General features: G+C 37.2%; 1 protein-coding gene across 1 annotated transcript; it reads right to left on the bottom strand.

Moving 5' to 3' along the window:
- Window positions 1-2,528: 2,528 nt before the first annotated feature.
- Window positions 2,529-5,815, bottom strand: LOC113674862 (histamine H2 receptor). Its single transcript, XM_027191360.2, has one exon. It carries the CDS (start codon window positions 4,455-4,457, stop codon window positions 3,324-3,326), a length of 1,134 nt encoding a protein of 377 aa, XP_027047161.2. The 5' UTR covers window positions 4,458-5,815; the 3' UTR covers window positions 2,529-3,323.
- Window positions 5,816-13,440: the final 7,625 nt, after the last annotated feature.

Genomic DNA, 13,440 nt, shown 5'->3' on the forward strand with positions numbered 1-13,440 from the left:
TTAAGCGCGTTAGTCTTATCCATAAAAGAAATTATAACTACCTTCCCTACTTCGCCAAAATTTTCAGAGCTCCTTGAACTTGGGATAAAAGTTAAAAACTGACATTTGAAATCAACCACAGCTGTACGTGCATGTTCTCTCTATGAGATCAGTGTACAGGAAAATTTCCCGTGAAAGAAGGTGTGTAAAACTAAATCGGCTTTTACGCGGTTGCTGTACCCATTACTATTTTCAGGTTGCAAGAAATTTTGTGTGCTGGCTTCTAAGCAGGAAAACTTGTAGACATAAAAATTATCCTGGATGCAAGGACGGGACTCCACATCAAGATAGACCCACATGTGAGGCTGGCTTTGGTCATTAAAACCCAGGAGTGGGTGGGGAGCACACCCTCATCAGTCATACTCACCACTGCAGAAATTCTGCACGGCTTCTCTCGACAAATACATAACTTTTTCTCCTCTAAATAAATATTTTAATTATCGATGCCGAAAAAAAAATTATTGTGGTACATTTTAGTTTCAATTCTGGGCAAAGCAACAAAAACCTGAAATGCTTTCCCAAAGCAAAATATTTCTCCGCAAATTTTTGTATTTTTGAAGTCAAAATCCCTTTCATTTCTGTGCAATTCTTAGAATGGAAACACAGTTAAGGTTAAAGCCGGAATCGGTAACCAAGGATACAGAATGGAGACAGAGATATTCAAAAGTCAAAATGGCCAATTTCTCTTTTATTAGATATGTTGAACAAATTGTCCCCTTTTCAAGTGATCTTTGTTTGTGAAAAATAGACTGGTACTCACGGCTGGGAAAGGAGCGCACTTAGAAACATTGAAATAACATATACAACAATACTTTACACGAGATCGAGAAAAAAAATTAAGAATTTACAACGTGTTAGCAAGCTGTCCCAGTGTGGCACACTGAACAAACAATCCTTTTAACTGTGCATACGATCAACGGAAAGAAATGTCATTATGCGGTCAGGGGAACTAGTTCAATTTGAGACACTTGAGAAACTTAAATGCTTAACGCTGTTTCTTGCTCTCTAACCTAAACCACATCAGACCAACCAAACGTATTAACTAGGAATTTTATCAGTCCATATCACGTTGTTGTTAGTGTTTGAAAGGACTGTTTCGTGAATCCCAACCAACGCTTTGTTTGTAAAAGTATGTTCAAAAGCTATTATTGAGGTGGACAGGCACTGATTCCGGTATATAGAGACAAAGAGCACATATTGAATACAGAATTGTTTGATTCTATTAAGAAGGCTGCACTAATACTTCCTGTGCTCTTGCTGTTATTTTTTTGGGCCAAACAAAAATCAATTTTCATGTATTTTTCTCTTTCACTTCAACAGCAAATAACAACAGCTCTTACAGCCTTCATTTCTATTTTTTTTTTATTCTTTGAAGCTACAGTATGATGATGAAAACACGGAAACGGCAAAAAGAACACGTTTGTCTTCCGTAATACGATAAATGAACCGCTCCAACTTTCATTTACTGTGTTATGCAGTGGACGGAGAGATCCTTGTTTCTCTTCCGCTACACGATCACCTATCAGCATATAAATGATAGGATTTATTTTATGAAATAAAATTTTTCCACAAAGTAATCTTTTTTAATATTATTTTTCATTCGTTTCAATAACCAGGGATACTTCATAGGAAAATTTGGTTTTTTTCATAAGAACCGGTTAATAAACAAACAGGATTTACGTGCCGGTTGCCTGTTCATCAGAGGCATCTAAGTCATTATTCATATGTGCTACACATACTTCGAATATAGTTAACGGTACCAGTGGTGTTTGTAATTTTCGTTTTCTTTTTCTTTTTTTTTTGGGGGGGGGAATAAAATAAATTTTCAACACTTTTTCGTTTCAAAGAATCTTATTGGAAATAACCTGTCTCATTCTTTTCCATTTTCACCTTCAGCAGAGTGAAAAAAGAAAAAAAAAAGATTCCCATAAGCAACAAAGTGGAGTGAAAGTCAAAGCAGAGATCTGTGCAAATCGCACCTGAGCTTTCAAAACGCTGTGTCGTCAGACGTGCTCAATTTCAAGATGATTTATTGTCTCCGATTAGTTCACGTATTTTCCTGTCGTTGTTTTTAAAAAGCAATTTCAAATAAAAAATATATATATATATACGCCGATCTTATCATAGTTTATAGCATTTTGAAAGCGGACTCCCGCTGCAAAAGTATACCGTACACATAGGATAAAAAGAACCTTCATATGTATTTAAAAGTAGACTGTTACGTGCTCTTTATCTTGACTGTTCTAGCTACGATCTGATTCCATTATCGGAAGAGGAAACGGGATAGTCATGCTTTCCTCCACCTTTTATCTATCATTCCCTAAGCCAATATCTTACCGACTCAATATCTTGCTCGAATCTTTGCAAATTACACCGTTTCATCCAGCATCAGCTGAGTCAAGATTACCTTCTCTACATTTGCATACGCTCAGCACCTTTCGATCAAAATGGCCACTGCTTTGCGTGCATTTCACGGCTCAAAATGTGGGTGGAAATCGACGCTCTTATTTATTTTGACGTAAAATACAGGTGTTATGATAAATATGTTTTCAAAATTGTTAAAACTACGCAATAAGATAAAATTGCGCTAACGCTTTCAGAGCCGAGACGAGACGCGTCTATCGAACTGCCATAACCAACTCATTCATGAATTCATTCAAGCACTAATAGTTTCCTGCTTCTTCTATGCACCACGAACTCCTCAAATTATATCTTTCAATTTCTGGGGCCCAACTTTATGAGTCAAGGTTACTGATGTTTGCCACCGAGTACCCACTAACTAAATATTCAAAGCTGATTCTCAGACACCTGATTAAATATGAATTAGACTAAGGACAGTAACACCAAACTAGATGCAAACTTGCCCCAGAGATTTTCCTAAACGGTTGATACTGGCTAGAACCATAAAATTACTCACGAATGGAGTTACCATTTAAATGATCCAAATAATAAAAAAGCGTCTGGCTATGAAGTCTTAGCAGTTTTTTTGAAACTTTTTTTTTGGGGTTTCAAGCTAATTTATGATATTGATCAACCATGTAACAAAACTAGGTACCGAAGGTGGTTAAATCTATCCTTTCTCGATTCTTTTCCGTAAAGGCCGGCCATGCGCGCGTTGATGTTTTCTTAAAACAAACAAACTTTAACTTAAATAAAGAAAATAAAAGCATTTTGTTTCTTTCACATTAATGCAAGAAATTTCTCCCGAGACTATGTTTGCTTTTTGACCATATTTCATATCACGAGCAGACATGTTTTGGTACACAGGTAATGGTGTCCGCCTTTTAAACGAAAGTCGCAACGGATGGTTGCTGAGATGAACTTCTAGATCGTGTGCGAGCACGTTTCCGAGAACGGCGAAGTCGAGAACGCTCTGTTGCATGTGTTCCAGTCCGACTGGAATCGGAACAGAGAGATGATACCACTGAGTGAAAAAATGCGGAGACCCTTCGGCAAAGTAGAGAGAGTTTATTGTATACCTTTCTTGCGCATTCGCTGAACACCTCTCGGAAATCTGTGCAAAGCCCAGCGTAGAGAAACGGATTGATTGCTGAGTTTGCGTAATAGAATAAAACGAAGATCAGGGATATCGCTCTGGGAACCGAGGGGCCATATAATAGCAAAATGATTTTATCAGTAACGTATGGAATCCGGCATATCAAGTACACGATGGCTATTTTCCCTAATGTTCTTGCGCATTTGAAAAGAGGGCTGCGAATTCTTTCATACTCTCTGAGGACTTGCTGTTTTGCTATCTTGATGGCATGAATTCTGGCGATACGGAAGATCATGACGTAAAGAATAAGAACAATCACCGCCGGTAGCACCCAGTTGACTGTGAGGATGAACATTACGTATTCTTTTTCAATCATAAACACGCAAAGGCTGTATTTAATTGAGGATGGTCCTGACCGCCAGCCCATCAGGGGTAGAAGAGCCGTAATCACAGCATACAGCCAAAGAACAGCTATTGATGCCACGATATGAATTGGCTGAGCTAGTTTTGCTGAAAACGGGAATGCAATAGTAATATAGCGGTAGACGCTGACCGCTAATAGATTGATCGATGAAGAGGACAAAGCTAGAAAATGGATGGTGTACGTAAGATCGCAAATGACAACGCCGTGAATAAACTTCGCTCGAATATGGTACTCCAATTCCAGAGGCACAGTTATGCCCATGAGTAAGATATCCGAAAATGCTAAACTTGCCAGAAAGCAGTTGAGTTTTGTCCTTAGCTTACGCTGTGTTAAGAAGGCGAAGAGAACAGCAAAATTGCCAATGGAACCGACAGTGCATATTAAAACACCAACGACGGGAAACAGATCTTCAAGAATAAGACCGTAGTCGTTCGATGTGACATTTAAACCGCTGTTTGCTCTGTCTGCGATCGATGTGTTTTGATTAGCTGCGAACATTGTATCCAAAACTGCCGGTTACAACCAATCCAAGTTTACTCACGCAGTGTCAGTTTTCTCGCCCCTAAAACCTTCAACTAATCTTCTTCGAAGAAACGGATAGATCGTGTTAATATTCTATGGTCTCACCACATACCAAGATGGTTCTGTATGAGGGCGGACTTTTAAAACCACAGATTTTAAGCGAATATGTTCTCCAACTGCGATGTTTACTTTGTCTTTCACCTGGTATGGAACATCAGAACAATTGAAATTCGCTGGCTTCCCTGAGGTCCTTATAATCGCTTGTAATCTCTTTCGCTTGCAAAGAACAACTGTCCTTTTACAATTGACAAGCACTCAAGACAAAGACCAATGAGATTTCACGGCTTCAGCTTTTCCCCAACATCAGCCAATCTGAAGGCTGTATTCGATTTTCTTCAACGTCATCTTCTTAGGCTATTTCCTTCGTGTTTCCGCATTGGATATCTAGCGAAGGGCTCAAAAAAAGATTAATGTTTGTATTTAAGCGCTTGAATACCAAGCTTTTTGAGTTTCGAACCAATATGAAATATCTAGAAAAAAATACCGTAAACACCTCGTAGAAGCAGGAGTCATGCTGTAATTTTACGAAAAGTCGTGCGTCTAGGAAAAATTAATTGCATAGATTTAATGACTAACTGACACAAGACGATGAATTATGCATAACCATCCATGACAGTGGTGTAATCGAATCAGTTCAGTTTAAAATTGAATTTCATCTCGTAGAGAGCTTATCTCTGACTCGAGCTAATATCGTGGGAAACACAACACTTCAATTAATCTTGAATTTTATTCTTATTTATGTTTCATCTTTTCTCTCTGTTTTGGTTTTAAAGATCCTTTTACACAGCTTGAAGTTCTCCGATAATTTCGCCGTTGTAATTGCGCGAATTAATTGCATTTCTTTGAAACACTGCTCAAATTCAGTATTTGTGGCATTCTCTCTTCTCCAAAAAAACAATCTAATTTAATGTTTTAATCTTTGCTAGTGGTCTCTCTATTGTAGCCGGTAAATGAAATAAGTTCAATTGACATTACTGAAATATTTATTCGGAAAGGAAGATAAACCTTGCGTTAAATGTTTTGGCACTCTAAGATAAGAATTGTCGCCACACAGGAGGTGAGACTTTGCCACTTATGACTTTTAGCAACTAAACTAATTGATCAAATTCTATGCCAATCGCTGTATTCATATCTGTCCAAGATCTACAATTTTTTTTTCAGAAATATTACAGTGACAGTAATTGGTTTATTGAGGGCAGAATTATCTATTCATTCCAGAGAGGACACTTTTCTGTTAGCTCTATGCCCACAGAAAGAATACCAAAGGCTGTTCGGCTAAAATGATTTTCTTTGTGACAAAATTGAAGCTCAACATATCAATGCGAGTGAACATATCGTTCTTTATCGCGCTGTTACACCCCCAATTGCTCAGACTCAACGTATGCTTGCTTCCTATAATATAATTGAGTTGTTTCAATTTTTTTAATTACAATCTTTTAATTCTTGCTCAATCTCTTCGTCGAACCGCAGCTTTATTATCTTGCTATCGGTGCTCAAAGTGGATTTCAAACAGCTACACAATTTGTCGAACAATATTAATGTCAAGGTCTTCCCCTCTGTTGTGCATCGAGGGTCACCATCTACAACAGGTTCGTTGCCACTTTAGTAGCTCTCACCATGAAACCTTTTCATTAAAGTTCAGCCGTTTATAACATGTGGCCTTCTCAGTTGCAGTTTTCATTAAATCAGCGCCGCGCGATATGCAACCGCATTGAGTGATCGAAGACATTTTTTTATTAACTGTCACGAGCTTCTTTCGTTCGATGGAAGGTAATTACCATAAATTGAATATTTGTGTATTTTAGCATTTATCGAAATGTGGCTTCAATGTCATTTTGCGGGAAAGGCGCTAATGCAGCCAAAAGGCCCACAAAATTGACATTTATTTCAATTTTATTTCCCACGTCACCTGAATGTTATAGAGGAGCGGACTGCAGGAAGGAAATATATTTAAAAAAGTATTGCACGCACGCAATTTAGCTTTATCCCTGAAGGAAATTCTGAGGAAATAAATTGAAAATGAATGACTCTGGGTTTGACCATTGCTTTTTGATAGCCACAGCAGAGTGCAAAAACAAAAAAAGTTCTGCGGAAACCCACTAATTAAAATCAACTCAGCCACGTAATATCACAAATAGAAAATAAACACAAGAAACGTATACAAAAGACATTGAAATTATTGTCATGACATCTTTCTTTCACCATGGATTCACTTTTTAATTTGTTACAGTTTCAACCTGAAACAATTTTGGTGGAGAGATTGATCTTTATCCTCAGTAACTGCTGTCTTTGAAATACTCTTTCCATCACTTACCGATCAGATGGTTTTTTTTTTTCTCCCGCTGCGATAGTTCAGATAAAATTCATGTGATATTCTTCCAAGTTTCATTTATATCCATGAAATGATTCCGCTCAATATCTATGAGCGATGTATGGCTTAACGATATCCACATTTACATAATATTAGGTCCTCTATACAGCTTATCCTTCAGAAACTTTCATTAAGCAGCCTTTAACAAAGAATTTACTGTTGCTTACTTTTTTAGGCATTTTTTCAAAACTTTTTTTTCACTCTTGTATCCTCATACAATGAATCTTTCTGGTTCTCTTTGGGACGCAATTTATTTCCTCATTATAAACCGCTCCTCAGAAAATTTGTCACTTTCCCGATAAATGCAGATGCCGGAAAAGCAAACAAGTACCTCTTATCAAGCCTGTAACTAAATATGAGTTCCAACTCCAATTTTATCCATGCTCCGAAGTGTCGTGCGTTAAGAGCGCAAGAAATGCGAACATGACTTAGAATTGACTCTTATTGCAAAACAGAAAGCCGATAAAGTTACTTGAGCGGTACATCCAGGTTGTCAGTGGTCTTTGAGACAGTCATTCATTATTGATTTGAGCCATTTGAAATTTTGGCTGTTTTCATATGGAGTTTGGCAAGGTTTCGTTTGTTTGATATGGTTATTTCTTATGATATTTACACTTATACGTCTTGCATGACAGCTTTGAACCTCCGCACAAATTACGGAATACTAACTTAATAATTTTCGCGCAAAAATGAACCAAAGAGTCGATCTTTGTGTTGGGCAAAAATGACTCCATCCAATAGACAAGAGAATATGGATATCCTCTTGAATAGATGATTATAAAGACTTGGATTATCGGATTATCTAAAACCTCATATTCTGATTAAAAATTCATTCGGCTTAGGGAAAATTTAGTATTTGAACGCATATGATTGATGAAAAGATTGTTTTGGAACATTTAATTAAAGAAGTGAATTGATCGGGCAGGTACCCCGAATCTGCACATTTGTAATTTGTTAACGGTTCACAGAAAGGGTAGAAGCCGTTTTTGGACTGCCTCTTAAAGGGTCACAAAGGCCGGGAATTCAAAATAGATTGGAGAGGACTGGTGAAAGTATGAGTGAAACTTAAAGTTTAATTTTCACAAATCATTTTTCCCTAGTAAAGAGAAACAGTAGTCATACAAATCACAACTGAGGGTCTCTCAAAGGCTGTCATTTGACTTAACAAAGGTATCGAAGTTACTAGAAGCTAGGAAGCTGATTGCCTGACTGTCTCGATGTTAAAGTTGAAGTAATTTTGCAAGAAACACCCCATGAAAAAGCTCATCGATAAATTAATACTCTTCTTCTTTAAGGACGATTGTCAGACTTCTCAGGAATTTTAATGAAGTTTAAGTAGGTACATATGCGACACTCGGGGCCTTTATCCGAAATTTTCAAATAAACGAATATGCGATATTCCCTCTGGATCAATCACAGAAGAACATAAAGTAGAAGACGAAAAAGCACACCGGGTCCTGAGATTTTTTCAGGGTGAGTAAATGAAAACTGAAATGCAAAGTTCAGATGGGCTTTATCTACAATAGGAAAGGAGCTCTTTAAAGGGAACAGGTGAAAAGTGCAATAGCTAAGAAGTAACAGCAAACAATGCAGAAAATCACGAAGACGTTACCCCTTGAGCAGGGTGTCACCCACTCGCTCAAAGCATCCAACACCCGGCGAAGACCTTCAACCAAATAACGTTTAGGGCAAAGAGAATAACTAAGCCTGAATGTGATACTTTGATAAAAGGATAGTGCTACAGAAAGAAAGCTATGCTCATGATGGATCCCATGATATTTCACAGGGGAAATGACTGCTTGATGGAGCGCCTTGTTGACTTTTGCGTCCGTCGGTTTTTTTTATACAAAGTCAGCTGCAACAATTATAAAACTTTTATAAGTATAAACGTACTTAAAGATTATTGATGGTGGAAGTAAGAGAGGGGTCATTATGCAGGCCACACGGAATTAAATCAAATTCAAGCATATGGTGGCTCAAAAACCCTCTGCGTTCTTGATTGAGGGCATCATTCAAGGAGGAAAAATTGAGTCATAACTTACTCCTAATACCAACTAAAAGTACGACCTATTTTTGTTACCCAGTCTCTCTAGCACAGAGCTATATAAGACTGATGGTAAATGAACTTTAAAACCAGGCTCATGTGACAAACGTTTTATATTGTGCGAGCCGGAGCTCTTGCACAATGATAGTAATGAAATTGAGATGGCAAACTTTATGTCTGGTGATTATTATGGAAATTCCCTTTGCCTACGTCCCTCGACTGATCCTTTCAAGATCAAAGTGTTGTAGATTTTGTTCAGGCAATTACACTCTCAACGGATGCGTCGCCTAAAACCCATATATCAAATTACTATAGCCTTTTCCGCGACGGTGACTTTTTGTGGTTAGACGATGAGTCTTAGAGCTCACCGCTTTCCTTATCTTATCAATATCCCAGATCAAACGCACAGTCGCGGCTATAGAAAGATCTTGGCCACATAACGTTTATTTTGAGAGTCTTCCGTTTTTAGACATAACAAGCAAACAAATGGATGCATCTGCTTCTCTTGTTTCGAGGAAGATTTGATTCTACCAATGATCCTGATAACCAAAAGAAGAATTCGATTGACAACGGGACTAAACAAATAGCTCCAACTGCAACTATCGAAACATACTCAATTTTCATTATTTTGCCTTTTAATTTTGAATGGACTTTTAAAACAAATGAAGAATCGAGAATGAGAAAAGAAGCATCTGGTAATGACTTAGGTTTGGAGAGTACTATTTCGTATACGCTTCCAGCCCTCCCTGCTGAAACTGGATACTAGTAACGTCCTTTGGTAAATGTTTGCCACGCATACAGGTGTAATGTTCCGCGATAGAAATCATATTGATGTCCCCGGGTTTTTCTTTCCGAAAAAAAAAAATAATAATAAAAAGAGCTTTGTACAGCTGGGCATAGGTGTAACTAGCACAGACTCTTAGGCTTTTTTATCCATTAAATTTAGAATTAAGGAAACCAATTGGTCTTCGGTATTCTGAAAACTCTATCAACTTCCACTTGCTGCTGAATCCATGACTTCTTATGCGTCGCGCAGAAAGAAATCACCAAAAGTTAACGTTGTGCTAAGACTCACACTTCTTTTTAGATTTAGTCCGGACTTTCCAAGTTCGTCATTTGGGAAATTATGTTTTTCCTTTGTTTGCGGTTCCCTTTGATTTAAAGGCACTCTAGTGCATAAAAAAAAGGTTCAGATATCATGTCATGGCTCTTTTAATGCGCTCTATATTCCAGAGATGATAAGCTATGACTTTAAAAAAGTAAATATGGATTTCATTCATCTTTCCCACGCAAAAATTCTAAACAATTATGCTACCTGCGACGATGATTTATCATAGTCTTATCTGCAGAAAAAAGACACTTAGATATTTCACTCAATCTACCTCCACTAGCACATTTTTCTTGTTTTAACAATAAATTTATAAAAGTAGAAAAAATAGAAATTGCGCACAGGAAGTCACTCTCAAGATAAATACCAGAAAAGTGTCTGGACCGAATTTATTTTATCACTGCTTTTTATTCGGCCCACGCCTTCCGCTTTTAGAGGAGATGTCGAAAATTTAATGGCTGAGTAATGCGATGAACTCTACCATGGTAAACTATAATTTGACTAATGTAATCTATATTTATGGGACCTTCCAGGCTAATCTGTCAAGCATTAAGACAGGCAGTGCCATCTTTATTGAACTCAGACCCTTTTTTTAAGCATTGACCCTCCCCAGTGGGACTAACAGCATTGCCAGTTCTTTCGTCTATTTTAATCAAAAAGGAAACACGAAACATAGCAATCACTTACAATAGAACAAGAGTGCTGAAGTCTCAACAAATTTAGATATGAGTGTCTAATCCTAAAAATTGAGATTGCATCATCTGGAAACTTCTAGGACGAAAATATATATACTTTTTTAAAATATCACCATTATTTTTTTCCTTTATCAGAGTGAGAATCGAAAGCCTTTAAGACGAATAGAGGGAAAAGTACCTCTTCTTAGCCGCGCAGAGTTTGTTACTCTTTACTCACAAATGTACTCTTTGTCTCTAACTAAAATATTAAATGCTATTGACGAGCGCGAGGCAAAGAAGGCTGAATATTATTTCTATTAGCGTTCAAATCATATCGAAAAAAAAAGACGAGGCCGCCAACAGGCTTGGTCAGAGGATTTCTTGCATGGCTAATAAAATGAGCTCAAAAGTATAAACAGAAATGAATAGAATTTGCTTACGGAGTGAATTTGTGTTTACACTTTATAAGTAACTGTTCATCGTAAATTTAAATATAAAAAGAAAGCGGCTAAACCGATGCAATATCTATTATTTCAAAAAAAACAAAACAAAACAAAACAAAACAGACAAAAACAAAATCAAGAGAACATGAAAAAACCATATTCTCTTCAAAGAATACACTTGTCCCGTACACTGCTGTTATGATTGCTCCGTGATTCTACTAAGAGATCACCACTCCCTGTCTTGTTTCATCACTCTTTGAAGTGGCATTTACTTTCAACGCTGTAACAACAAGCCAATCTCAATTTATAACTACAGATCATAAGCCAACAAATAAAAAGATTAATTAGCAAAAAGGAACAAACAAATATCAATGATAATTTTTTGCAACGGTTTTAGCACAGTCTAAACTCTAAACAGCTTTTATAGGCCGGTGCCTTGATTCAACATAAAATGGATCCTTCAGTGTTGTCGGTGCAGAACTTTTTCGTGCCGTGTAATTTAAAACTCGTTTTCTATGTTTTTGTTTAAGTAAATGTAACTTAACTGCTGCTCTGGTGAACAAACATACGCTAATCAAATCAAGAGAGAGGTTATTTTTAAAACATTAAGACCAAGAATAGCAGTGATATCAAACTTTTGATACAAACGATCGAAGTATTTGGAACAGGCGAAGAAATTTCTTCAATTCGGAAATTTTCGTTTTCCATGCAAGTTTCATTCAAGAAAATAATTTTCTCTTTCACTTTTACTTCACCAATCATTTCCCACGTATATTGCTTTTAAAGACTGAAATAATAAAACGGTCAGAAGGCTGAGTAAGGCAATTGATACTGGATGGATCGAAAACACGTGTCGCGCATTACACTCTTGGCCACCTTCAGACGAACTGCAAGCAACAAAAAAAGTCCCGCTGATAATGCTATTAGTCGTGGCCGGAAAATCTGGATGTGCGCGTAGTCTTGAAAGCTGATTCATACCTTGATTTAAGTAATAAAAGAATGTTTGTTGTGGGAGACTAACTTACAACGCAATTAATCACCAATAAATTTTAAGAATACTTGTGAAATATCAGCGTTTGATCAGTTCCAAGTCGATGACATCCTATCCATATAAATGTTAAGTAGTGAAGATTTTGGCCTTAAGTAAATACCTCTCTTCTGGAAAGAGCTTTTGCACAATGACGAAAGTGGCTCCTCGCATTAGGCAGCGTAAGGGCGTTGTAGGCGTTGTGGTGAAAAAAGGAATATATCATTAAATCTTAAAATACCATAGTGATCTAAAAATAATATGATGGGGAATACACCTCGAATGAGGTCTCCGACACATTCTCTTCAATTTGTATTTGACGTCTGACTTAGACGTTTCACCAAGTTGATATGCTTTAATTTCAATCATTTTGGTTTGCGGCTCTGATGCCTGGAAGAATGGCAATGAAATTGGCGAAGTAAATGAGCAATATTAATCACTTTTGCCTAGCTGGCATTTCCTTCCTTCCTGTGAATCTTAGGGCTGTTTTTCTTTTTTTTTTTTCATGTTTTTGTTCAATAAATTAACGACGATTTCAAGTCGCTATATAAAGGCTTCTGTGAGACAATTCCAAAACTGCCGCTCACTAGTATCACCATTTTCGTTTGGATCCTAACATCACTCAATAAGCACTGCCTTTCTCACTATAGTCAAGATTAAGGTAGGTTACGTGATTAGAAAAAGTTACTATTAGCATGAAACAGCTTGCCGTACCTTTCTTCCTATTTTTCCGCCTTGTTTCAACTTATTATTCAACTGGAAACAATGGAACTTAGTAATATAACAAGAGGCAGGTAAGCAATTGCTTCCTGAAAGGAAAAGCAGCTATGGTTTTTAAGTTTGTAACAATCAAGAAATCAAATTACCGAGTTGAACAGACTCCGTGGCAGCTGTTAACATAAAAATGGAGAAGGTAACTACAGCTAGTAAAACTTGAATGACTGACTAACTGTACTGATACACAGGTTAAATGACTAACAGAAAGGTTGACTGGCTAACTGACACCCAGGTTGACTGACTGAGAGACAGTTGGCTGACTAACTGACAGAAAGGTTGATTGACCAACTGAATAAACGATGGACAGACAGACTGAATGACTGAGTAACTGACGGATTGACTAACTGTTATTGTTGGTGTTATCATTCCTTTTCAAATTTCAGTGTATCGGTAAGAAATAGTGGTAAATAGGAATAAGAAACATCCTGTACACACGCGAAAATGATTGCGAACTG

Source organism: Pocillopora damicornis, chromosome 2, assembly GCF_964200805.1.
Source record: "Pocillopora damicornis chromosome 2, jaPocDami1.2, whole genome shotgun sequence".
NCBI lineage: Eukaryota > Metazoa > Cnidaria > Anthozoa > Scleractinia > Pocilloporidae > Pocillopora > Pocillopora damicornis.

Coding starts and splice junctions, on each gene's coding strand:
- LOC113674862 (XM_027191360.2), bottom strand. CDS start 4,457: ATGTTCGCAGCTAATCAAAACACATCGATCGCAGACAGAGCAAACAGC.